The following is a 26,028-nucleotide window of genomic DNA, read 5'->3' as shown; positions in this document are numbered from 1 at the left end:
ACAAATATTGACCTAATGACTATGAATTTATACCAAAGATATTTAGTTCCAATTACCTGTCATTGTTTTTAAGATTTAAGCCATAAATCCTAAACTAATATATTGCATTGTTAAAAAGAGAAAGAAAAAATTTAGCCTATTGAGTTGACTAAAGTTAGAAAAAGAAAATCATGAAGAAAAATTTTAATCTCTAGTTTACTGATTAAAATGACCCAATGTCTTTTGGAATGACTCCATGCTAAAATGAAGGTCCATTACTATTTTGGATTGATGGACTATGTCACCAATAAAGTACATATAAATTGTAATATTTAAATTTGTGTGCATGAAGGTTTGCAAAACTAGTTAGGGGACCATGAGAGAGGTAGAAACGTTCTTAAGAGAGGTGAGAAATAGAGAAGGTACCGTAATGCAGGTAACCAGAAAACAGAAAGGCAGACAAACTAGGGACAGAGAGGCCACTAGCCAGATAGAGAGAGGGATAAGAGGAAGGGAATGTATGACAAAGAAGTATAATGATGAATGTGTGAAGATGCCATTAGAAAGCCCCTTACTTTAAATGCTAACCTAAACGCTTAATTTAAAAAATTAAAAATGCAATTTGTAATGTCCTGGAGTTACCAAGTTTTCATGAATCTAGCAATTATAGTATAACAGTAAATCTATGTGTTAGTAACATGTCTTAAATATGATCAAGCCACGTGTGATGGTGCATGTCCCTGATCCCTGCATTCAACAGGCAAAAGGACTGAGAAATTCAGGGTTTATATCAAGATGATGTGAGAGGAGAGTGGGGAAAGAAGAGAGAAAATGAAAGAGAGAAATAATTAAAAGACACAACTTGAGTTTCTTAGGGGGGAATCCTAATTGGTACTTAAGAGAAAAGGGAAAGACTTAGCTTAATATTTGTTTTAACTAAGCTGTTGGCTGTATTTCTTTGGGTTGTATACTCTAGATATTGTTTGAGTTTAGTCACAGATGGTCTTGTAAAAAATTGATAACATGCCGGGGGGTGGTGGCGCACGCCTTTAATCCCAGCACTTGGGAGGCAGAGCCAGGCGGATCTCTGTGAGTTCAAGGCCAGCCTGGTCTCCAAAGCGAGTTCCAGGAAAGGTGCAAAGCTACACAGAGAAACCCTGTCTTGAAAAGCCAAAAAAAAAATTGATAACATGAAAAAAGATGAATGAAAATAATAATAAAGTCACCAACCTGAAAAATACACAATAACTCAGTATGTTTACATCTAGAAATGTCAAATAAACATAAAAGCAAAGATATCTACTATTATACATATATACACATGCATGCGCAAGGAAAGAAAGAGATAAGAGACACAGAAGAGACAGGGAGAGACAGAGACAGAGAGGTTCTCTTTCTAAAGCTGGCAGCCAAGCCAGGTGTAATGAATAGGTCATGCCTCTACTCCTGTCACCTGAGAGGCTGAGGCAGGAAGCTTGTTCTGACTTTGAGGCCAGCCTGGACTACATAGTGATTCTAGGCCAGCCTGGGCTATTGTGAAACTCTGTCTCAAAAACATAAAATAAAATTAAAAATTGGAGATCAAACCAGAATATCTTCACTATGATGGTTAAGATATCTCTTAAATTTTATATTACAGTACTTGAATTATATTAGTTTAAATTAGTATATTTGGAGACATGCACAACTGAGACATTATGATTAATATGAGCTCTGACTAAGGGAAACACAGGAAATTTTGATATGATTTCAAGTCTAAGGCATATATTTCATAAATGTATTTGATAGAGTGGCCAATAAATTTTTAACTTAACATGCATTTGTCATCAATAATCTCTAAAATTTGGCATTCAGACCAGCCATGGAAAGCTGGCAATTGAAGCTTGCATTTTTGCATTTTTGCCCTGATTTTTGTGTTGTCAAACTTGCCTAATGATGTCAACTTTTGTTGGAATATATTTTTGAAACACAGACTGAATAACAAATTCATAGTTAATGGGAAAGAGCAAGAAATTGCTAAGGACCAGAACTGAAATGGTGAATATTAGGTGTTTTGGTGATGTTGGAATTAATTTGAAAACTGAAACCATGAATTAGCAGATAACCACTAGTTTCAGTAAAGCATAATTGATAGGGTATTTTTGTCACTGTGTCTATTAGTCGGGGTTCTCTGAAGGAACAGAACTTATAGAACATTTATTAGAATGGCTTGTAGACTGTGGTCCAGCTAGTTCAACATGATTGTCTACCAATGGAAGGTTCAAGAATCCAGTAGTTGTTCAGTCCATGAGGCTGGATGTCTCAGCTGGTCTTTAGTATACTTCAGAATCCTGAAGAAGTAGGTTCTAATACCAGGGAAGGAATGGACTTGCCAGTGAAAAGAACAAGCAGGCAAAGAGAGCAAGCTTCCTTCTTTCATATCTTTTATATAGGCTGCCACCAGAAGGTGTGTCCTAGACTAAAGATGGATCTTCCCACCTTAAAAGATCTGGATTAAAGGTATACAGTCCCACCTCAAAAGATGCAGACTAAAATTGGGTTTTCCCCCTTTAAATGATTTCACAAAGAAAAAAATTTCTCACAAGTGTACCAAATTGATGGAATTTTAGGTAATTCCAGATATAGTCAAGTCGACAACCAAGAACAGCCATCACACCATGTAACTTAACTATCTTGTATATCTATGTATAACCCAACACCACTCTGTTTAAGACGGCAAGAGAAGTTTTTAAACTAAAACCACACACCAGAGTAATAGAGACTATTCTGAGTATAATTTAATTTACTTTTCCCATTTTAATACTAATTTAGACTAAAACAACAATTTCTAATTTCTTTAAACAAAAAGAATGAATGCATGTAGAAGATACTTTGTTTGAAGTCATATCACAAGAAGATAAAGCTTTTGTGTTGTAGGATATTTTGATTGTATTCTGACACTCCCAAGACTGCCAATAAGTTGAACCTTAAATCAAAGGGTGGAGTCAACATCCAGCTGGCCAGAATAAACCATAGAGTTTTTGGTGGACCAGGATTAGGATAGAGAGACTCGGGAAAGGCTTAGAAAGATTCATCCACTTTTCAATCTGGAAAGGTGAAGAGGCAGGATCAACTGGTCATGCCTCCATTGCTCTTTGGATCTAGCAGGTTTTTACCCCACTATTTGACTCCTGGGTTTTATTTAATAATAGAACAATATAAATAATCACTTCACTTTTGTTGGTGGTGCTGTTCTCCATTTTTAAAGGTTTATTCATTTTATTTTTCATATATTAGTATTTTGCCTTCTTATGTTACATGCATCATATGCATGCCTAGCATCCATAGAGGCCAGAAGAGAGCATCAGATCCCCTGTAACTGAAGTTACAGATAGTTGTGAGCAACCATGTGGATGCTGAGAATCAAACCTGGATCCTCTTCAAGAGCAGCAAATGCTGCTGAACCATCTCTCCATCCTTAAGAGAGATAGGTTTTTTTTGTTTTTTGTTTTTGTTTTTAGAAAGGATCTCATTATTTGCTCTGGCTGTCCTGAAATTTACTATGTAGACCAGGATGGCCTCAAACTCACAGAAACCTGCTTGCTTCTGTCTCCTGAGTGCTGGGATTAACGATGTGTACCACCAAAGTCTGTGAGATAAAGTTTTTAATAATTTCAGAGGGTTCCCACTCCCATCACAACACCTTCCTCAAATTGAATGAGCTAATACTTGAATATCACAAGTTGCTTGGGATTTTCTAGTGAAGGAGACGATTGTGAAGGGTTCTTGAATAAGATTATGTCAGTTGCTACAAATACCCTAATTCTAAAATAAAAGTGAATAATACATACTGGAACAGGAACCAATACTACAGAAACAAAAAAAAATCATCAAATAAGAAAATGTTAGCACTCAACTGACACTCTACCTTACTGCAATACAGACAAACGTGCAGTTGCTGAATATAAAGTAATGTTCTATGACATACATAAGGAGCAAAATAAAATGCTAAACATTCTCACTAAAAAGGGGGGAAAGATATGAATCCTATGATCAGTGTAGTATTTTCTTAATGCAACTGTATCAAACCAAAATTTAACTGGAGCTGGGTGTGGTGGCACACACCTTTAATCCCAGCACTTGGGAGGCTGAGGTAGGAGGATCTCTGAGTTCCAGGACAGCCTGGTCTACAAAGTGAGTTCCAGGACAATCAGGACTTCGAAGAGAAACTCTGTCTTGAAAAACTGGAGAAAAAAATTACTGAGCTTACACACATGAAAAGATATATGGTGGCTGGAGAGATGGCTCAGAGGTTAAGAGCACTGGCTGCTCTTCCAGAGGTCCTGAGTTCAATTCCCAGCAACCACATGATGGCTTATAACCATCTGAAATGAGATCTGGCACCCTCTTCTGGCCTGCAGGCATACATGCAGACAGAATACTGTGTACATAATAAATAAATAAATCTAAAAAAAAAGGAGAGATATGTGAAGAGAGCATATGAAAATAAAAATTACTGCATCCTAAACACAAGAGTTCTACTGAAGAAAGTTTATGTGTTCATAATAGTTATGTTAAAATTACACATTTCAAGCAGAGGATTGTACACTGCATAGATGGACATCATAAAAATACTTCTAAAATAAAATATATTTGAAAGCATTACTAGAAATAGTGCATGATGGTACTCAAAGAAAATATAATCTGGGACATATTTGTCACAGAATAAACTGACAGAGAAAATTTATTTCATCAAGCAAAATATGAAAATAAAAAGTAATAGCCCACCTTCCCGGAAGTGTCTCCTCCAGCCGAATGAGTTTCCACTCCCACATCGGCCACTGGGCAGGGTGTAAGACTGGGACTGAAGGCCATGAGGTCGGTCTTGGGCGGACCCTCTCCAGAGCACACACGCTGCTGTCTCTGCTGTGAGTATGACCAGGTCCCCACCGTGCTGGAGCACACCAGCACGGGCTTTCCAAGTCCACACCCGCCCTGCATAGGCACTGTGGAGCAGCGCAGCGCGGTGTACAGCAGCAGGGTGATCACCAACAGGCTGGACACGGCGCAGATGGCGATGATCAGGTACACGTTGACATCCATCAGCGATGCTTCCTTATCTGAGGACTTGGACAACCCCTGGGAAGAAGCTTTTGGCACCTGGCCGCTCTCCACCAATGACACCAGAACGGTGGCAGTGGCGGTCAATGCGGGTTCGCCATGGTCCTTCACCAACACCAATAGGCGCTGGCGCGGCGCATCAGCTTCATCCAGGGCGCGTGTCGTGCTGATCTCACCCGTGTACAGACCCACACGGAAAGGACTGCGTGTGCCCACAGCGAGCTGCAGGTCATAAGACAGCCACGCATTGTAACCAGAGTCTGCATCCACCGCGCGCACCTTTGACACCACGTGTCCAGCACCCACTGACCGCGACACAAGTTGGCTAAATTCGCCAGCAGGTCCAACTGTCTGAGGCCCTAGCAGCGCGGGCGCATTGTCATTCTCATCCAGCACAAACACCTGCAGAGTCACATTGCTGCCCAGGGAAGGCACACCAGCATCCCGCGCGCTCACCTGGAACTGCAGCAGCTCCAGCTCCTCATGGTCCAGAGGCTGCAGCGCGAACACCTTGCCGCTCTCAGCGTGCACAGACACATAGCTAGACAGCAAGCGCTCGCCCACCCTCCTCTCCACCAGCGAGTAGGACACCAGCGCGTTCTCCTGCGCGTCAGCGTCCATGGCCGACACCGTGAAGATGTGCGCGCCAGGCGGGTTGTTCTCCTTCACGAACACCGTGTATTCGGGCTGCGCGAACGCGGGTGCGTTGTCGTTCACATCAGCCACCTCCACAGACACGCTGGCTGTGGTCCACAGCGAGGGCGAGCCGCAGTCCCGGGCTGTCACAACCACGTCATAGTTAGCTACAGTCTCTCGGTCCACAGCTCTGTCCAGCACAAGCGAATAGTAATTCTTGAAGGTGGACACCAGCTTGAAGGGGACGTGAGGGGTCAGGGAGCAGGTCACCTGCCCGTTGACTCCAGAGTCTTGGTCTGACACGCTGATCAGGGCGATTACAGTACCCAAAAGAGCGTCTTCTTTCACCGGGAGAGACAAAGAAGTAAGGACTATTTCTGGTGCGTTATCATTTTCATCCAGGATTTCCACGAGTACAGTGCAGTGAGCAACCATAGGTGGATGTCCTTTATCGGTAGCATCCACATGAATTTCATAATTGTTCCTATCCTCAAAGTCAATAGCACCATTTACTGTTATCTCTCCAGTTTTTTCGTTTATTAGAAATTTCTTTCTTATGCTAGATGAGGTCAAAGAGCTAAATGAATACTCCACTTCCTTGTTCATTCCTTCATCTGAGTCAGTAGCATTCAGCCATATCACTAACGTTTGATTCTCTTGATTCTCAGACATCTTAACTTCATAAACAGATCTGTCAAACACAGGAGCGTTATCGTTAGCATCCAAGACTTGGATCAACAGAGAAACTGATCCCGTAAGCTCGGGTTTGCCTCCATCCGTTGCTGTCAGTGACAACTTCAGCTGAGGAATTTCCTCCCGATCTATCAGTTTTCGAAGAACAAGCACTGGGAACTCGCCTTTGCCTTTTTTGTTTACAATATCAAGGATAAAAAATTCGTTTGAACTGAGTTTGTAAGTAAGCACCGCGTTCTCGCCGACATCTGCATCAGATGCGCCTTCTAGTGGAAATCGAGAATCAAGCAGTCTAGATTCAGGTACCAAGATCTTTTGTTCTGCTACAGAGAACATCGGAGGGTTGTCGTTAATGTCCCTCACCTCCACCTCCACGTGGAAAACCTGCAGCGGCCGGTCTACTATCACCTCCAGGTGGATGCTACACTCCGCGCTCCGCCCGCACAGCTCCTCCCGGTCGATCCGAGAATTCACAAACAAAATGCCATTCTGCAGATTTACCTCCAGAAGGTCCCTGCGGTCCTTGGACGCCACCCTGAACAGGCGGGGCACCAGCTCCGCCAGCTCCAGCCCCAGGTCCTGAGCGATGCGGCCCACGAAGGTGCCGTGTTTGGCCTCCTCGGGGACGGAGTAGTGGAGCTGGCCGCTCCCTGCCTCCCAGGCTGCGAGGAGAAGAAGCCAGAGCAGCAGGCGCCAAGCTCCATGGCTCAGGCATCTGGACATCACCACAGATCCATTCTCTTGTCTTAAAACTCCATGAATATGCCACCTGGGATGCACACACGTTCTAATATCTTCTGGTCGATTTCCTAGTCTCATTGTTTTTTAATCGAAACGCTGAGATCTCCGAATGTAACTACTTCCTAATCCTGGAGAAACAGTGAACTATGCCTTTGTTCTAAAAAGCTACATATTTTGTGGACGGCAGCGACATCCAGTGGCTAAATGTGTAAGTATACTTCTATGCGTGCAATTTTTCTTTAATTCATATCTTTGACTTGTTTCTGTGGATTATTATCTCTATATACACGTAGTACCTCATATTACATCCCTTAACACGTGTTAATATTTAATGCGGATCCATAGTGAAACTTTTTCTTCAATGTGAGACCACAAGAGGTGATTCCTTTCTTGATTGGGTGATAATCATATGGGTTTCTTGTTTGTTTGTTTGTTTGTTTTTGGTTTTTCAAGACAAGGTTTCTCTGTGTAGCTTTGCGCCTTCCTGGAACTCACTCTGTAGCCCAGGCTGGCCTTGAACTCATGGAGATCTGCCTGGCTCTGCCTCCCGAGTGCTGGGATTAAAGATGTGTGCCACCACCATCCGGCCCATTTACATTCTTATATGTGTTCCTAGTAACCATGCAACTTTGTCTTCCCATCCATTAAACTCTCCATGTGCCGTTTCCCACCTTCATAATATTGTCTCAATAGTGAGAAGACATTGTGTAAATTATAACACATTAAAGCCTGGGGTGCTCCTTTGGGAGAATGAGTACTTCATAAGTACAAACTACTCTCAGACCCCAGTTTGGACACATTTGTTTGTGCGATGTTTATGACCAAATCTGGCTCCTCAGAAAAGTATTTCCTTTGGAAAATTGTTACTCTCCAGGAGCTAACCTCTGGCTAGTATGTGGGCTGAAAAGGAGAGTTCTTGTATTTAAGAAAATGGAAATGGGTTACATGGGAAGAAATTTTATTTTATTACATTTTACGTTGACTAAAGAATCTCATTTTTAATAAAGTAATTGACAAATTCATGACTACCACTTTGAAAGTTTACTACAAGAAATGTGTTGTTTCTATCTTTTCAAACTTTTGAGTAGTCTTTGAGTTCCTGTGGTCAAAGGTATGCCCATCAACACCACTTACCTTGAATTCAGACTTTTAATTTTAAATGCTTCTGTTTGAAGTTGTTTTTTCACATTTCTTGCACCATTTGAGCTTGGGTTCAAGTATTTGCTTTTTGTTTTGTTTGGTTTGTTTTCTTGGGGGAAGAGTTGAGGCAGGGTCTCTTTACATAGCCCTGGCTATCCTCGAACTCACTTTGTAGACCAGGCTCACCTCAAACTCACCCAGATCTGCCTGCCTCTGCCTGCAGAGTGCTGAGATTAAAGACATGGGCCTCACCACTCCCAAAGGTTCAATTGTTTTAATACATAGTATAGACTGAGGGGAGCTACCATTGTCATTTGCATCCAAGACAATTCTGTCTTTTAGAGCTAATACTTTGCTCTTGGTGACAATAAAATGCATTCCTCTTCATTCATGTCTACATTGATGTAATTGGCAAGTTAGCCTTTTTACAGCAATCCACATTATCTCCCAGCTCATAGGCTGCCATCATGTACAAATTTCAGAACTTGTGAAATACTTTTGAGATTAATTTATCTTTGGGTACATGAGAAAGCATAAGGTAAGTAAGACTGAATAAAGGCTGAGAAATTAAAAATAGAATGGTGATAAGACACACATTGTTGTTTTGCTGACAGTGTGGGACTCTATAGCAACTTCACTCAATCTAAGATGGAATTATGAAACCAAAACTGAAGTGTCTGTTACTCCAGTTCTTCCTGAATTTTAGTTTGTCAAGTGCAAATGAGAAAATTTAAAAAAAAGCTTGGGCTACATGTACAGTTATAGAACCTCCAATGTGAAAATCACAAATTATAGTTTCAAAATATTAAGTATAGCATGTAAGGACATTGAAGATATGTTCAGATTCTTGACTTGTAGAATAATGAATTTTTTAAACTTTAGACTATTAATTACAGGAGAATTTACATCCCAAATTTTTAATCACTAAACTAAAACCAGTTAATTTTAAAAAATCACTTTCTGAAAAAAGAAACTATTAACTACTGGAAGAGAGTGATTTCTCAAATATCACAAGAGAAATAGTTCAGAATTGTATACATTATAGAAATCATTGTTGGTAAACATTTCCTTATAATTTATATTATAAGAAATTTAGGGGTTTTTTTACATTCATTTTTTACATTCATTGAAATGATAGTCATAAATCTTTGATAGAATTATATTTCTGGTTTGGGGGACGGTGTTTGGTTTGGTTTTGGTTTTTTCCTTTTTTTGATTCAGGGTCTCTCTATGTATCCCTGACTGTCCTGGAACTCACTGTGTAAACCAGGCTGGTCTCAAACTCACAAAGATTGCACCTGCCCCTGCCTCTTTGCTAGGATTAAAGAGGTACACCACCATGCCCAGCCTAGATTTTGGTTTCTAAGTAGAGAAGAGGTTTTTCTATGACTCATGGTTGTTATGTGTCTCCATCCAGAGAACAGCTGAAATGTTATATCCATGTTAAATGAACAACTGCTAAGCCATTGTGGGTTGTTTTGTTATTGTTGGTTAGTTGGTTGGTTGGTTGGGTTTTTTGGTTGTTTTTTTTTTTTTTGGTTTTGGTTTTCACAACAAATAGTTTTCAAGTGTTATAGAAGCTCAGCATTAGCAATTTGATTCACACATTATGGATTTTAAATAAAATGATGTCAACAGTTAATTGATGTGCAGCTAATAAAGTGCAAATACAAGTCTTGTCCTAATTTAGATATCTGCAATTTTAAAATCTCTAGTAGAATTGTAGAGAAGGGAAAACAGTATTTAAATATACTAAGGAAGTAAGAAATTCTTCCATAAAGAAATAACTACATGAATAAATGCAATTCTACAACAACTCACCTTCTCATAAGAGTCCAAAGAAACAGATGGTTCTCCAGATCCATCTGCAGATCCAGGACATGGAGGTAGACCCGGGCTGAAGGCCATGAGGTCGGTCTTGGGCGGACCCTCTCCAGAGCACACCCTCTGCCGCCTCTGCTGAGAGTATGACCAGGTCCCCACCGCGCTGGAGCACACCAGCACGGGCTTCCCCGTCCCACAAGCGCCCCCCATGGGCGCAGTCGAGCAGCGCAGCGCGGTGTACAGCAGCAGAGTGAGCACCAACAGGCTGGACACGGCGCAGATGGCGATGATCAGATACACGTTAACATCCACTAACGACGATTCTGGCACTATAGCACCTACAGAGGACCGTGACGAGACCTTTGGTGCCTGGCCATTTTCCACTAGAGACACCAGCACGGTGACTGTGGCAGTCAGCTGAGGCTCACCATGGTCCTTCACCAGCACCAGCAGGCGCTGTCTAGTCCCATCTGCCTCCTCCAGGGCCCTAGTGGTGCTGATCTCTCCAGTGTATAGGCCTACACGGAATGGGCTGCGTGTACTGCCGGGCCACGACTGCAGCTCATAAGACAGCCAAGCATTGTAACCAGAGTCCAGGTCTATAGCGCGCACCTTTGCCACCACGTGACCAGGATCCACAGACCTGGGCAACAACTGATTGAACACTCCATCTGCACTGCTTGTCCCAGACCCAAGCAACACCGGAGCATTGTCGTTCTCATCCAGCACAAACACCTGCAGAGTCACATTGCTGCCCAGGGAAGGCACACCAGCATCCCGCGCGCTCACCTGGAACTGCAGCAGCTCCAGCTCCTCATGGTCCAGAGGCTGCAGCGCGAACACTTTGCCGCTCTCAGCGTGCACAGACACATAGCTAGACAGCAAGCGCTCGCCCACCCTCCTCTCCACCAGCGAGTAGGACACCAGCGCGTTCTCCTGCGCGTCCACGTCCATGGCCGACACCGTGAAGATGTGCGCGCCAGGCGGGTTGTTCTCCTTCACGAACACCGTGTATTCGGGCTGCGAGAACGTGGGCGCGTTGTCGTTCACGTCAGCCACCTCCACGGACACAGTGGCTGTGGCCCACAGCGAAGGCGAGCCGCCGTCCCGGGCTGTCACCACCACCGTATAGTCAGCTGTGGTCTCTCGGTCCAGGGCGTTATCCAACACAAGCGAATAGTAATTCTTGAAGGTGGACACCAGCTTAAAAGGGACGTGAGGGGTCAGGGAGCAGGTCACCTGCCCGTTGACACCTGCGTCTAGATCAGTCACGCCGATCAAGGCGATAACTTTCCCCAGCTGTGCGTCTTCTTTAACAGGGAGCCAGAGCGTTTTGACATTCAGCTGTGGAGCATTGTCGTTAGCATCTACAACTTCCACGAGAACTGTACAGTGACCAATCAGTGGTGGGGAGCCTTTATCACGTGCCTCTAATGGAATCTTGTAAGCTTTACTTTCTTCGAAATCAATAACTCCTATAACTGTAATTTCTCCACTCACAGCATCCACGTGAAACTTGGATTTTATATCTGGAGAAACATCATTAGAAAATGAGTATATAACGTCACCATTCACGCCTTCATCTAAATCTGAGGCATTGACTTTGATTACCAACGTCCTGTTTGGAACGTTCTCTGGTAACTTCACGGTATAGAGAGATCTGTCAAAAACTGGAGCATTATCATTGACATCCAGCACTGTGATGAGTAACTGAACGGTGCCTGTCAGCTCCGGTTTGCCTCCGTCGGTGGCCGTGAGCAATAAGCGCATCTCCGCAGCTTCTTCTCTGTCTAATGGTTTCCGCAAAACAAGCCCAAGGGGTTTCACCTGTTCGTGGTTGGGTGGTACATCCAGAGAGAAATGTTCATTGGTGCTCAGTCTGTAAGTCAGCAGAGCATTGGAACCGACATCTGCGTCTGACGCGCCCTCTAGTGGAAACCGCGAGTCAGGCAGTCTGGACTCCGGGATAAACAGAGTCTTTTGTGTGGTTGGGAACAGGGGCGGGTTGTCATTAATGTCCCTCACCTCCACCTCCACGTGGAAAACCTGCAGCGGCCGGTCCACGATCACCTCCAGGTGGATGCTACACTCCGCGCTCCGCCCGCACAGCTCCTCCCGGTCGATCCGAGAATTCACAAACAAAATGCCATTCTGCAGGTTTACCTCCAGAAGGTCCCCAAAGCCCTTGGAATCCAACTGAAACAGACCAGGCACCAACTCCGGCAGCTGCAGTTCAAGATCCTGGGCGATGCGGCCCACAAAGGTGCCGTGTTTGGCCTCCTCGGGGACGGAGTAGTGGAGCTGGCCGCTCCCCACCTCCCAAACTGTGAGGAACAGTAGCGAAAGCACTGGATGCCAGCCCTCCGGGATTACTCCGCCTAAATACAGCATTTCAGGAGCTTGATATTTCCGATTCGCTTAAATTGCCTCCGAAAGAAGAGAAGCCATCTGATTCTCAATTCCACCCTCCCGTGTTCACCATTGCTCACCGGAGTAAAAAAGAATGGAGCGTCCTTTCTCCTGGGAAAGGGATGGCTGTACTTGTCTTGAATCAGAACGAATAAGAAAGCCAAGAGCGACATCAGGCGGCCCAAAGAGTAAGTACATATCCGGCGAATAGACATTGAACCATTGACTTGCAAAATCTTACTTTACTCTCTGAATTTTATCATTGTTGAAATAGAAAACTACCTTTCTCTTCCTGGAGGTACTATTAGAGGACTGAGCTCTGAAACTACGAAATGCCATAATTATAGTTCTCTTGTGCCTGAGAAAACTGTCCACATAACTTTAAAATACTGATAAAAATGGAGTGACAATTAAAAGTGATCAGTTACACAATCACAAATATTAAATTCGAAAATCATTTTGTTCTGTAACTCAGGATCATCCATATTCCTAAATTTCAGATCCTGATGTTACAGACTGCTGTGCATCACTATGCCTAGGGAAGCTAGATGCCCAGAAATTTACTGATCAAAAATAAACTTTTTCATGCTGGATGAAAGAAATCAGTAAATATATTTATGAAGTAGTTTCCTTAAGTGTTTTCATGAATTGTAAATGTGTAAAGTATTTCTAAAATAGAATTTAGTTGAATATCCCTCATGGGGAGAAAATATATATAAATATATGTATTTCTCTTTATTAATATTTATATAACCTGTTCCCACCATCATGATTTATTTCTATACCTACATACTATGGTTTTCAACCATTATCATATGCAAATAGCAATCTCTGTCTTCTTCATCTCTTGTACAGCTTGTATTATATTGTCCCATAATGCATTGCAATGTCAGTATCATTCATTCAGGGTTTAGGGAGAGTTCTGCTTTTGAAATTATGCTTAGGATTCTTTTCTACCTAGGCTCTACTTAAGAAAAGCTCTTTTGAGTTTTAGTCTCTCATTCAAACATGTAAATTGCTTAATGAAATCTATTGTTCATCCTTTTGGGGTCTAAAAGCAAAATCATGGACATTATTGATAGTGATCGAAGTGATTAGTTGCCAAATACAGTGTTAGATGATATAAAGGATCTCAAGTGCCAATTATAATTCGTAAAACCAATTAAAATTTAGAAGATATGACAAAGTCACATCTGAGAGTCAGGTAGATGTCAACACAATAGGAAGTGTAAAATAATTTCCACAAAGAAAAGGCTGCACAGTCTATTCAAATAGTGAAATAAACATACATGTACAGAAATCCAAAAGTCCTTAAAACCAAGAGCTAAAGTAGAGCATTTTATGTAGAGCATTTTGATAGAGAAATAAGATGATAGAATAGACAAGAATTATGAAAAATGTAAAACCAACCACAAAAAGAAACTTGCTTTCTGATACTTTCATTTGGGGAAGAAGGATAAAATCTAGTCATAACTGATTACACAGTGTCATTATGTCTCTAACAGGCTATAAGAATCCAGAGTCCCAGAAATCTCTAATTCACTTCCATTAAGTCTAACTATTCTCTTCTGAGGAATGTGCTCAATATCTAGTTAGTATGTGATGATGTCAAGGCAAATGAAACAGATACAAGATGCAAAGAGAGAGAAAAGTTATAGAATTTAAACACTGAAAGGCAAAAAAATCTTAGACTTTTCAAAGATTGTCTTCCAAAAAGCAAAATATGTCTACATGAACTAAAGAATCCTCATTATTTTGAGTATTTTATAGTGAAGATTTATATATTATATATCTGTCTACAACAATGGGATTGGAATTGGAATTAATGCACACAGTATTCTTGACATTTAATTTTTTGTTAAATCATATTAAATATAAACTCAATGTAGATTTTTGTGAGGAGGGGCTAGGATTTGAACCTGAGCCCTTGAACATGTCATGAAACATTTTTTTTATGAAATACACCAACTCATACACAAAAGATTAACACAATTTTACTGTTTCACCAATTCAAGTTCAGCCGATGTTCATCAGAATAAGAGCAACTACTGACCAGTCAAAGATGTTCAAATATATTAAATTATTGAAAATACTGTAAAACTACTGTACCAGTAAACTAAATTAATTAAACATGAAATGGTGAAAATTGCCATATCACAGCACTCAGAGGACTGAGACAGAAGGATTATGAGGTTTAGGTAAATTGGAGATACATGGTTGACACCATTCTAAAAAAAGAAAACAAGAAAAGTAAAAAGAAAATCAAAGTTAATAAATTTAGGGTGTATTGAAAGCAGCCTCACACGTTTGTCTTCTCACCATTTTGCTTTTGGCTTATAAAAATGAGGGGGAAAGTGAGAGCTAAACATTGGAAAGGAAATTATTCTGCACTTTATGACTAAAAGGTTCAAAACAGGAATAAATACAACATCTTGAAGCTAAATGGACTAAAATGAAAAAAATATGATGAACTAAAACCATGAAATTATTAATATAAGTGTAAACAAAAGATAATATTTAAAATATACCTTTCCAGTAATACTGCAGAATATATTTAAAGCTCAGAACATAATCATGAAATTTAAATGTTTAGAGGAATGCATTTCCATGGACCTCACTAAAGTTCTGTTCTAGAATATTAAAATCATATGTAGGCTAAAATCAGCATTCCACACAATAAGAAATTGTGACAACTTGAAACAACAGAGACTCTGGAGTACAGATAATTGGCGTGTGACATGTCAGTTGAACTCAAAAGTATCAGGCCAACATAAAAAAGTAAAATCTCAGATATTAAAAAAAAAAAAGAAAAAGAAGTACACAACAAAAAATAGTAAGCCAGAGCCTGTTGGCGGCAGTGGCAGCTCAGGTCTTTAATCCCAGCACTTGGGAGGCAGAGCTAGGTGAATCTCTGTGAGTTCAAAGCCAGCCTGGTCTACAGAGTGAGTTCCAGGACAGCCAGGACTGTTACACCGAGAAACCCTGTCTCAGAAAGCCAACAACAATAGTAAACCAGGTAAAAATAATTTTAAACTAAAAGAACGTTGAATTTTGCCAATAACGCGCAAATGTGAAATACCATGAATGTAATTACAAAGTTTCTACAAATTAAATACTTCTAAACATAAATGGACTTACTTGAAAGCCGTGATCAACATTTAAATCTCGCCCTTCCCCAATGACCTCTGATCCTGGACGCGGTGGAAGACTGGGGCTGAAGGCCATGAGGTCGGTCTTGGGCGGACCCTCTCCAGAGCACACCCTCTGCCGCCTCTGCTGCGAGTATGACCAGGTCCCCACCTCGCTGGAGCACACCAGCACGGGCTTCCCCGGCCCGCACGTGCCCTCCGTGGGCGTCGCCGAGCATCGCAGCGCGGTATACAGCAGCAGGGTGAGCACCAACAGGCTGGACACGGCGCAGATGGCGATGATCAGGTACACGTTGACATCCACTAGTGACGCCTCTGAGACTGAAGCGCGTCCAGAAGCCTGAGAAGATGCCTTTGGCGCCTGGCTACTCTCAACCAATGACACTAGAACAGTAGCTGTGGAAGTTAGAGCTGGCTCACCGTGGTCTTTCACCAATACTAACAGGCGCTGTCTGGGTGGATCCAACTCCTCAAGGGCACGAGTAGTACTGATCTCACCCGTGTACAGCCCAACACGGAATGGGCTGCGAGAGCCCACTGAGGGTTGCAGCTCATAGGACAACCATGCATTGTAGCCAGAGTCTGAGTCCACCGCCCGTACTTTTGCGACCACCTGACCCGCGCTCACAGACCTAAGTATCGTGTCGGTTGCCACACTACCCAAGCCTTCGGTACCAGCCAAAAGCAAAGCAGGAGCATTGTCGTTCTCATCCAGCACAAACACCTGCAGAGTCACATTGCTGCCCAGGGAAGGCACACCAGCATCCCGCGCGCTCACCTGGAACTGCAGCAGCTCCAGCTCCTCATGGTCCAGAGGCTGCAGCGCGAACACCTTGCCGCTCTCAGCGTGCACAGACACATAGCTAGACAGCAAGCGCTCGCCCACCCTCCTCTCCACCAGCGAGTAGGACACCAGCGCATTCTCCTGCGCGTCCGCGTCCATGGCCGACACCGTGAAGATGTGCGCGCCAGGCGGATTGTTCTCCTTCACGAACACCGTGTATTCGGGCTGCGCGAACGTGGGCGCGTTGTCGTTCACATCAGCCACCTCCACGGACACGCTGGCTGTGGCCCACAGAGAGGGCGAGCCGCCATCCCGGGCTGTCACCACCACGTGGTAGTTAGTGATGGTCTCACGGTCCAGGGCGCTGTCCAGCACAAGCGAATAGTAATTCTTGAACGTGGACACCAGCTTGAAGGGGACTTGAGGAGTCAGGGAGCAGGTCACCTGCCCGTTGACACCTGAGTCCAGGTCCGAAATGCTAACCAGAGCAATGACAGTACCCAGTGCAGCGTCCTCTCGAACAGGCAGCGATAAGGAAGTCAATGTGATCTCAGGCACATTGTCATTTTCATCCAGCACCTTCACTAGAACAGTGCAATGACCTGCCATCGGAGGATGTCCTTTGTCTGTCGCATCTACGCGGATTTTGTAGACATTGACTTGCTCAAAATCCAAGTTCCCTTGAATTACGATTTCTCCTGTATCTGTATCTATGCTAAACTTCTCAAGAACCATGGGTGGGACCAGCCTATTAAAAGAGTAAGAAATTGCTGAATTTGTCCCTTCGTCCCTGTCCGAAGCATTTAGTCTAACAACCGTCGTTCCGTTGTCTGAGTTTTCCAATATTCTCACTTCATACTCAGACTGCTGGAAAGTAGGGGCGTTATCGTTCACATCCAGCACAGTGACCAGCAGCTGAACAGAGCCTGTGAGCTCAGGTTTGCCTCCATCCGTGGCTGTCAGCAGCAGCTTATGCTCAGGAGCATCCTCTCTGTCCAAGGATTTTCTTAATATTAGCTCAACCTGTTTATTTTCATCGTTCTTTGAACTCACAATTAGCGTGAAGTAATCATTAGAGTCAAGTCTATAGGTTACAATTGAATTGGCTCCAATATCTGCATCGGATGCGCCCTCTAGCAGAAACCGAGAGTCTAACATTCTGGATTCCGAAATACGTAGCTTTTGTTCTTTTACCGGGAACGCAGGCTGGTTGTCGTTAATGTCCCTCACCTCCACCTCCACGTGGAAAACCTGCAGCGGCCGGTCCACGATCACCTCCAGGTGGATGCTACACTCCGCGCTCCGCCCGCACAGAGCCTCCCGGTCGATCCGAGAATTCACAAACAAAATGCCATTCTGCAGATTTACCTCCAGAAGGTCCCCGCGGTCCTTGGACGCCACCCTGAACAGGCGGGGCACCAGCTCCGCCAGCTCCAGCCCCAGGTCCTGAGCGATGCGGCCCACGAAGGTTCCGTGTTTGGCCTCCTCGGGGACGGAGTAGTGGAGCTGGCCGCTCCCAGCTGCCCAGATTTTGAACAGCAGAAGGGAGAGCAGCAGCCGCCGGGAATCCGGACCTCCTCGCCAAGAAAACACCATGTCAAGTATTCGTTTTGTTCTTTTGAGAAAATCCGGTTTTGATATAAAGATCAACTGTTGTGCGTTAGGAATTCTTTAATCCAGTCGATCTGCAACTGCCATTGTTCAGCTTTTAGGAGACATACTGCTGCTGGAACGTCTTGGGATCTTGGCTAGTCAGAACTTGATAGACAGCGACATCATGCGGCTCCAAAGGGTAATGATTCCAAAGATTTAACTTAACCTGGGCAATAATTGGGTTCTTTCATAACATATTTTCTTTTCATTTTTAATTCTTGAATAGTAGATCTTTAGCGGTACAAGTGAATGTAAGTTTATCTTCTGTCTCTTTACAGAAATTTAACTTAATCTGGCAATAGTTGGGTTCTTTCATAACATAAATATTTTCTTTTCATTTTTCATTCTTGAATAGTAGATCCTTAGCGTTACAAGTGAAAGTACGATCTTCTGTCTCTTTACAGAAATTTAGTTTCAGTGAGGTCTTTCATAAGGAAAAAGGTTTCTTCTCAATATTTTAAATACTGGTTTAGCAGTAACATGTTAACATTACTCTGTAATATGTATTTTGACCTGGGAATGATTTGGATATCACAGATATAAACCGCCTTCCACACATGTTTGTGAAGAAATTTATTCAATGGTAGCTGATCTTTTGAATACATTATTCTATATTAGCATATGATTCCAATTTTTCTTAAGTTCACATGTGTTCTTGTGAATTCTTATTAAATTTCTACTTGATTTATTCAGTGAACATAAAATTTTTTAAACTATTTTGCTTACTATTTCTTGGAAAATGAAAACATGTATTTTTTTCAACCACTCATTCAATATATGAGTAATGTGCCAAATAGGCCCTCACAACATTTTTCTTTGTAGGTTTCTCAGTCATTATAAATCCTGATAGTTTTCAACTACTGGTCTTTGCTGTATTTGGATCTTCCTACTGCTCCAAAATATGAATATTTTCCACAATCATGACTTTATCCACTTCGTAGTTCTTGCTCTTAATGTGATTCTTGTCTGTTTCAATGTCTTTAGACTAGTTTATCTTTTGAAGCATGTTTAAATCTGTAACTATGAAGCCAGGCATGCTGATGGATGCCTTGTATCTCAGCACTAGGGAGGCAGAGGTGGGAGGATTGTTGTAAATTCAAGGACAGCCTGGTCTGCATAGTTAATTCCAGAACAGCTAGGGCTACACGGTGAGACCCTGTCTCAAAAATTCAAAATAAATTTCAATACTTACCCCAAATATAAACATTTGAACATCTCAATTTCCATACTTTATTTATTCTCCAAACTTATATGTATTTGCAAACTATTTATTACTGGTTTTCCCTTGTATAAAATATTTCAAGTTTTTCTAGACCCTTCCCATTTTATATATCAGAACTGTTGTACTTATGAATACAATGTCTACTGAGACCTCAGGCACATTTAATTTCTCTTTAGCAAGTATGAAGACCTCAGACTCACATCAAAGACATTGTGGCCAATCTTCTTCATATTGTCTCTGACTGCTTTCCAGCGTGAGTCATATTTTATAGAAAAGGCACCATCTCTTTCTAAATACCTTCTGTCCAAGTTTTCTTCTACTACATTTCTATCCATGAAAATGTTACGCTCTAAGTTTACATCAAAATCAGTTCTCCAAGAATTCACTGTATTGCTTTACATTGCATTCAATCAGATGTATATTGATTGGAATTCCTCCAGTGGCCTTATCGCTAAATCTCTGATCATTTCCAAGAAATCTGTTGTTGTTTTATAGATTCCTAGTCATGCACTCTGTGAAGTACCCACAAAAGATTCATTGCATTGGAGTTTTCTAGTGGTTATTCTTTGTAAATGTAGTTCTAATTGAAGCATTTCAATTTCTAAAATTAAGGAAAGCATAACATACAGCTTTTTAGCTAACTTCTTAAAATCGGGATGTTTGGGGACATAATAAGCATGTAATTATGGGATGTTTTAATTGCCTCTTAGCCCTTGGAATAAGAATACTTCACTAGCTTCAGATGATAAGTGTACTGAAAATGCACAGACAAGAAATTAAAACAGAAAAAAGGGATAGTGGAATTTTCTATACAACTATTAAATTTATCATTTTACTTACAAAAAGGCTATCTTTAGCTCTATAAATAAAATTAAAGTTTTTAGAAAGAAATTGAACTTATAGAATCTCTTAGAACTTTTACAAACAATAAATATATCCCATAGCCAGAAAAGAAAAACCTGAAAGTTTGTGTCTCTCCAAAGTGATTTCCCAACAAAAAACCATGGTAGCTCATGATAGAGATGGCAGTAAGAAGGACCCCTGTCTGTGTCTACTGCATCCAAAGATGAATTGATTTTCATTTTTATTAAGTAATCAGACAAGGCTTTAAAATGGCATATGCATGTAATATAAAACAAATATTTAAAAAGCAATAAAATAATTACAATTACCATCTCTAAAACTCTATAGTAATCATAAGTATTCTTCAAAATGGAGTATTCTTTAAACAGGAGCAGAATTTGGTATGCTTGTGGTAGTGCTCTATGAAAAGTCTCCTGTGAGAGCTACTCGTAAATTGAACACCCTTATTTTTATTTATATTGAAAACAAGAACAGGATATTCTAAAATAATGTCATAGCTTATATTAGAATTTGGAAAACTTTGACAGTTGACTGTCAGAGCTAACTAAACAAATACTTGAAAATTTAAAAACAACATGAGTTGTTTTGTTTTGTTTTGTTTTGTTTTCAGGGACAGTATTTCTCTATGTATCCCTGCCTATCCTAGAACTCACTCTGTAGACCAAGCTGGCCTCAAACTCAGAGATCCACTTGTCTTTGCCTCCCGAGTGCTGTGATTAAAGGCGTGTGCCCCCACTGCCCAGCAAAGGGGTGTTATGTTTTGTTTTGTTTTTCATACAACATGAGTTTTAGAATCAACACCGTGCTGCATGGATGTGCACAATAGACTACTTAACTAATAAATCTTGATAAATCTGAGAGATGAAATAAGATGCAGATGCTTTACATGAGGAGGAAACAAAAGATGATGTATGACTTGCAAGAGAAGAATTGCAAAAATGTGTTATTATTTTTCTAAAACAGAAAGGCACCTTGTATATGTAATTCCATAGTTTTAGAATATACAGCAGAAACCAAAACCTCCCAGAATTTAGAGAGGTAAATACTTTAGTGTAAGAACTGAAGAACTTTCACTGTACGCTAGAGTCGGTTTCTCTATATTTTGAATGTGAATATACTCCCTATACACACAAGGAGCCAAATAAAAATACTACATAAGTACTGATAAGACTATATTTTAAAATAATATTAATTATCGCAAACACATCAAATACACGCCTACAAGTAAGGTTTTTAAAAGTGCTACACAAATATGACTGTAGACTATAAATTGTTGCACTAAGAAATAGAGATAATTCAACTTGTAAAGAAATTAAACCAACAATGTTGAACCATGTTGTGGTAGAATATGCACAATACAGAGAATGAGTAACAGGTCAACATGTATATTTAAATTACTTTACTGTAGGATTTATAAAGATGAAATAGGGTAGAATCCATTAAGAGTGCTTGCCTAGCATGCTATGGGAACCGGGGTTTATTTAAAGAGGTCTGGGCATTGAATAATGCACTGGGTATGCAAACTCTTGATTTTGGAAATCTGCTATGTAAAGAAGGTGAAGACATTATTCATATTAGAAAATTATTTATGAAAACTACAGGTAAACATAAATTACCAACTTAATAAACGAGAATCCCAAGGTGGCCTGAAACTCCCTTTCTAAGTCAGACTAGACTCAAAATCAAGTATCTTCCTGCCTCAGTCTCCCTGGTGCTGGAATTAATAGGATGCATCATGAAAAACAGCTAAACGTTTTTCTTCAAGCCTGGAGAGGAAAAGTAAAATTTAAGACTCACGTTGTCTGTAGAGCTGGGGCCCTGAGGTAGGCTGGGGCTGAAGGCCATGAGGTCGGTCTTGGGCGGACCCTCTCCAGAGCACACCCTCTGCCGCCTCTGCTGCGAGTATGACCAGGTCCCCACCGCGCTGGAGCACACCAGCACGGGCTTCCCCGGAGCACAGGCTCCATCGGTGGGCGTCGCCGAGCAGCGCAGCGCGGTGTACAGCAGCAGAGTGAGCACCAACAGGCTGGACACGGCGCATATGGCGATGATCAGATACACGTTAACGTTCACTAGCCCCTGATCCAGGCTGGAGGCTCCAGCCGACACCTTAGCTGATACCTTCTGTGTTTGGCCGCCGCCGTCTACCAGAGAAAGCAACACCGTGGCTGTGGCGGTCAGCGAAGGTTCCCCGTGGTCCTTCACCAACACTAACAAGCGCTGTCGCAATGCATCTGTCTCCTCTAGGGCGCGTGTGGTGCTAATTTCGCCCGTATACAGGCCAACACGGAAAGGACTGCGAACTCCACCCGCAGCTGCCTGAAGTTCATAGGACAGCCATGCATTGTAGCCAGAGTCCGCGTCTACTGCACGCACTTTCGCCACAACCTGACCAGGCACTAAAGCCCGAGTTACCACTTCGTTCACTGTGCTACCAGCCCCATTTGTCAAAGGTCCCAGCAACGCTGGCGCATTGTCGTTCTCATCCAGCACAAACACCTGCAGAGTCACATTGCTGCCCAGGGAAGGCACACCAGCATCCCGCGCGCTCACCTGGAACTGCAGCAGCTCCAGCTCCTCATGGTCCAGAGGCTGCAGCGCGAACACCTTGCCGCTCTCAGCGTGCACAGACACATAGCTAGACAGCAAGCGCTCGCCCACCCTCCTCTCCACCAGCGAGTAGGACACCAGCGCGTTCTCCTGCGCGTCCACGTCCATCGCTGACACCGTGAAGATGTGCGCGCCAGGCGGGTTGTTCTCCTTCACGAACACCGTGTATTCGGGCTGCGCGAACGTGGGCGCGTTGTCGTTCACGTCAGCCACCTCCACGGACACGCTGGCTGTGGCCCACAGCGAGGGCGAGCCCCCGTCCCGGGCAGTCACAACCACGTGGTAGTTAGCGATGGTCTCACGGTCCAGGGTGCTGTCCAGCACAAGTGAATAGTAATTCTTGAAAGTGGACACCAGCTTGAAGGGGACTTGAGGAGTCAGGGAGCAAGTCACCTGCCCGTTGGCTCCAGAATCACGGTCAGATACGCTAATTAAGACGACGACTCTTCCAGGGTGGCTGTCCTCAGATATAGGAATAGACAGGGAACTGACAGTCAGCTGTGGAGCATTGTCGTTAGCATCTACAACTTCCACAAGGACTGTACAGTGACCAATCAGTGGTGGGGAGCCTTTATCACGTGCCTCTAATGGAATCTTGTAAGCTTTACTTTCTTCGAAATCAATAACTCCTATAACTGTAATTTCTCCACTCACAGCATCCATATGAAACTTGGATTTTATATCTGGAGAAACATCACTAGAAAATGAGTACATGACGTCCCCATTCACGCCTTCGTCTAAATCTGAGGCATTGACCTTGATTACCAACGTCCCGTTTGGAACATTTTCTGGTAACTTCACCGTATAGCGAGACCTGTCAAAAACTGGAGCATTATCATTGACATCCAGCACTGTGATGAGTAACTGAACGGTGCCGGTCAGCTCCGGTTTGCCTCCGTCGGTAGCTGTGAGCAATAAGCGCATCTCCGCAGCTTCTTCTCTGTCTAATGGTTTCCGCAAAACAAGCCCAAGACGTTTCACCTGTTCGTGGTCGGGTGGTACATCCAGAGAGAAATGTTCATTGGTGCTCAGTCTGTAAGTCAGCAGAGCATTGGAACCGACATCTGCGTCTGACGCGCCCTCTAGTGGAAACCGCGAGTCAGGCAGTCTGGACTCCGGGATAAACAGAGTCTTTTGTGTGGTTGGGAACAGGGGCGGGTTGTCGTTAATGTCCCTCACCTCCACCTCCACGTGGAAAACCTGCAGCGGCCGGTCCACGATCACCTCCAGGTGGATGCTACACTCCGCGCTCCGCCCGCACAGCTCCTCCCGGTCGATCCGAGAATTCACAAACAAAATGCCATTCTGCAGATTTACCTCCAGAAGGTCCCCGCGGTCCTTGGACGCCACCCTGAACAGGCGGGGCACCAGCTCCGCCAGCTCCAGCCCCAGGTCCTGAGCGATGCGGCCCACGAAGGTGCCGTGTTTGGCCTCCTCGGGGACGGAGTAGTGGAGCTGGCCGCTCCCTGCCTGCCAGGCTGCCAGAATTATCAGGAACAGGAGTAATTTTCGGCTCTTCCAGTTGTGTCCTCTCAGGTTTACCATTTCAAATTACTGACGTTTTATTCTCATTAGCAACAGTTACCACAAATTTTGGAGATTTCTTTTGTATTTCTTCATTCCAATCCCGAGATGCTGGCCATTGTTGAGCAGCCGAAGAGTGAAACCCAGTGGAGTCTTTCTAATGGAAAACGAATGGCTTCGCCTTGTGACCATTTAGTGGTTGAGAGCGACATCATGTGGCCCAAGTAGTAAGTAGAATTTACAAAATTTCACTTTACAGTTAGGCAATGAAAACTGTATTTTAAATTGAAAAATTTCTTCTTTGTTTTCAACATGTAGAGCAACGTTTCGCATGCGTCTTCATGGGGTGCTTGGGTGGTTAACGACATTTGAGTGTGTACTTTTGACCATAATTTTCGCTTGTTATTAGAAAAGCTTTTGCCCCCACACAGTTTTGACACACAGATAAACCTAAGTGGATCTCTTTAATTTAAAACAAACTTAGAAAACCTTTTTAACGTCAAGAAGGCAAGTTGATAAATAACTTTTATATTCCTTTATTGGAAAGAAATATAGAAAGTTTGGGCATCTTTGGGACAAGATTTTGTACTAAAGTAGCTTCTTATGAAACAAGTATTGTGAAATTCCCTTTACAGGATTTAAATATTCCTTTGTAGGAGTTCATAGTTCTAGTGTTTATTTACTCTTTCCACATCTTGTTTTTATGAGTGCACACCTGTTTTCAGTCTCCAATATCATGGAGGTTATGTCTTCACAATATAAACCTAAATATTAGCTAAATATTGGTGCTGACCCATATTATTTTCCACAATTTTTAAATAAAGTCTTTGAATATTTTATGTTTTGGGGGTTTGTTTAAAAAATGTCATTTTCTTAAATGTTTTACCCAATGTTCCCAGATGCAAGTAAAAAATTATATACGTGTTTTAATGCTTCCCAAGTTTGATATTGACCCACACCAGTTTTTTTTAATGATCGGCACTCTGCTTGACTATCGCAGAAGCTTCTTATTACATTGCATTCATTCCTTAGTTAAGCCTTCTGGTCAACTTCATGAACACCTCTGTTACCATTGCTCCAAATGTTTGGTGCTTTTCAAATGACTTTACAGATGAGAAAAATCTATTATAATAGTTACCCAAGAAATTCTCTTTATAATACTTTTCCTCATACTCCCTCCTATGAAAACCATGCACTTCAACCCAAATGGACTGTTCCCTGATTTCAGATTCAATTGGGATTTTGCTACACATTCATTTACTTAAAAGCATTTCTTCCCTCCAAAATACTGGTTATTGTCAATATTCTCCCAATGGAACTTCTCTATTTTATAACTACCAAATTTATCATTAATCTGGAAATTTCCTTCAACTAGTGAGATAGGTAGACAGTTGTATTCAGCCACACTATGATTTTTTTTTTGCCTTTCTTGTGACTCATAACATTCTGCTTTCTATGATCATTACATTATATAGTATATTTTTATATGAAATTCTTGCAGATTGGACTTTGTCTCAGTGGTTCTGGCAGATATTGGTCTATGAAGTCCTCTTATACATTTTTTAATGCTTTACTTGGTGGATATAGTCATAGATGTTTTTCTACTTCCTAAAACAGTGAGCTGTGTTCAGGTTGCTAAACATAATTATCCATACAATTTGTCTTCCTCCTCCGTCTTCTCCTCCTTATCTTCTTCCTTC

At 42.3% G+C, this 26,028-nt stretch overlaps 4 protein-coding genes across 4 annotated transcripts; all 4 read right to left on the bottom strand.

Annotated features, from left to right (window-relative positions):
• Positions 1–4,710: 4,710 nt before the first annotated feature.
• Positions 4,711–7,112, bottom strand: LOC131896144 (protocadherin alpha-9-like). Its single transcript, XM_059246725.1, is given in 2 exon segments — positions 4,711–7,055; positions 7,058–7,112. Coding segments are annotated over 2 exon segments (2,400 nt in total).
• Positions 7,113–8,923: 1,811 nt separating this feature from the next.
• LOC131896143 (protocadherin alpha-7-like) lies at positions 8,924–15,604 on the bottom strand. The gene is made up of 4 exons (XM_059246724.1): positions 15,578–15,604; positions 14,026–14,056; positions 10,111–12,437; positions 8,924–8,932 (listed from the first exon to the last, which is right to left on the bottom strand). Exons 1-4 carry the CDS (start codon positions 15,602–15,604, stop codon positions 8,924–8,926), a joined length of 2,394 nt encoding a protein of 797 aa, XP_059102707.1.
• A 26-nt stretch (positions 15,605–15,630) lies between these two features.
• LOC131896142 (protocadherin alpha-8-like) lies at positions 15,631–18,051 on the bottom strand. Its single transcript, XM_059246723.1, has one exon. The coding sequence runs from the start codon at positions 18,049–18,051 to the stop codon at positions 15,631–15,633; it is 2,421 nt and encodes an 806-aa protein (XP_059102706.1).
• Positions 18,052–21,940: 3,889 nt separating this feature from the next.
• Positions 21,941–24,376, bottom strand: LOC131896141 (protocadherin alpha-7-like). Its single transcript, XM_059246722.1, is given in 1 exon segment — positions 21,941–24,376. A coding segment is annotated over 1 exon segment (2,436 nt).
• Between the last annotated feature and the right edge of the window lie 1,652 nt (positions 24,377–26,028).

This window comes from Peromyscus eremicus, chromosome 19, assembly GCF_949786415.1.
Source record: "Peromyscus eremicus chromosome 19, PerEre_H2_v1, whole genome shotgun sequence".
Taxonomy (NCBI): domain Eukaryota; kingdom Metazoa; phylum Chordata; class Mammalia; order Rodentia; family Cricetidae; genus Peromyscus; species Peromyscus eremicus.
Note: the sequence above shows the minus strand (reverse complement) of the source record. Positions and strands in the feature narration are given on the sequence as shown.

Bases quoted from the DNA above. Each gene is read 5' to 3' on its own strand.
- LOC131896142 (XM_059246723.1), bottom strand. From the start codon at position 18,051: ATGGTGTTTTCTTGGCGAGGAGGTCCGGATTCCCGGCGGCTGCTGCTC.
- LOC131896143 (XM_059246724.1), bottom strand. From the start codon at position 15,604: ATGGTATTTCACATTTGCGCGTTATTG. The intron at 14,057-15,577 runs GCAAAATTCAAC...GAAGTGAATTAG, and splicing joins TTCACATTTGCGCGTTATTG to AGATTTCTGGGACTCTGGAT. The intron at 12,438-14,025 runs GTTAGAGACATA...TGTTCCTCACAG, and splicing joins ACTCTGGATTCTTATAGCCT to TTTGGGAGGTGGGGAGCGGC.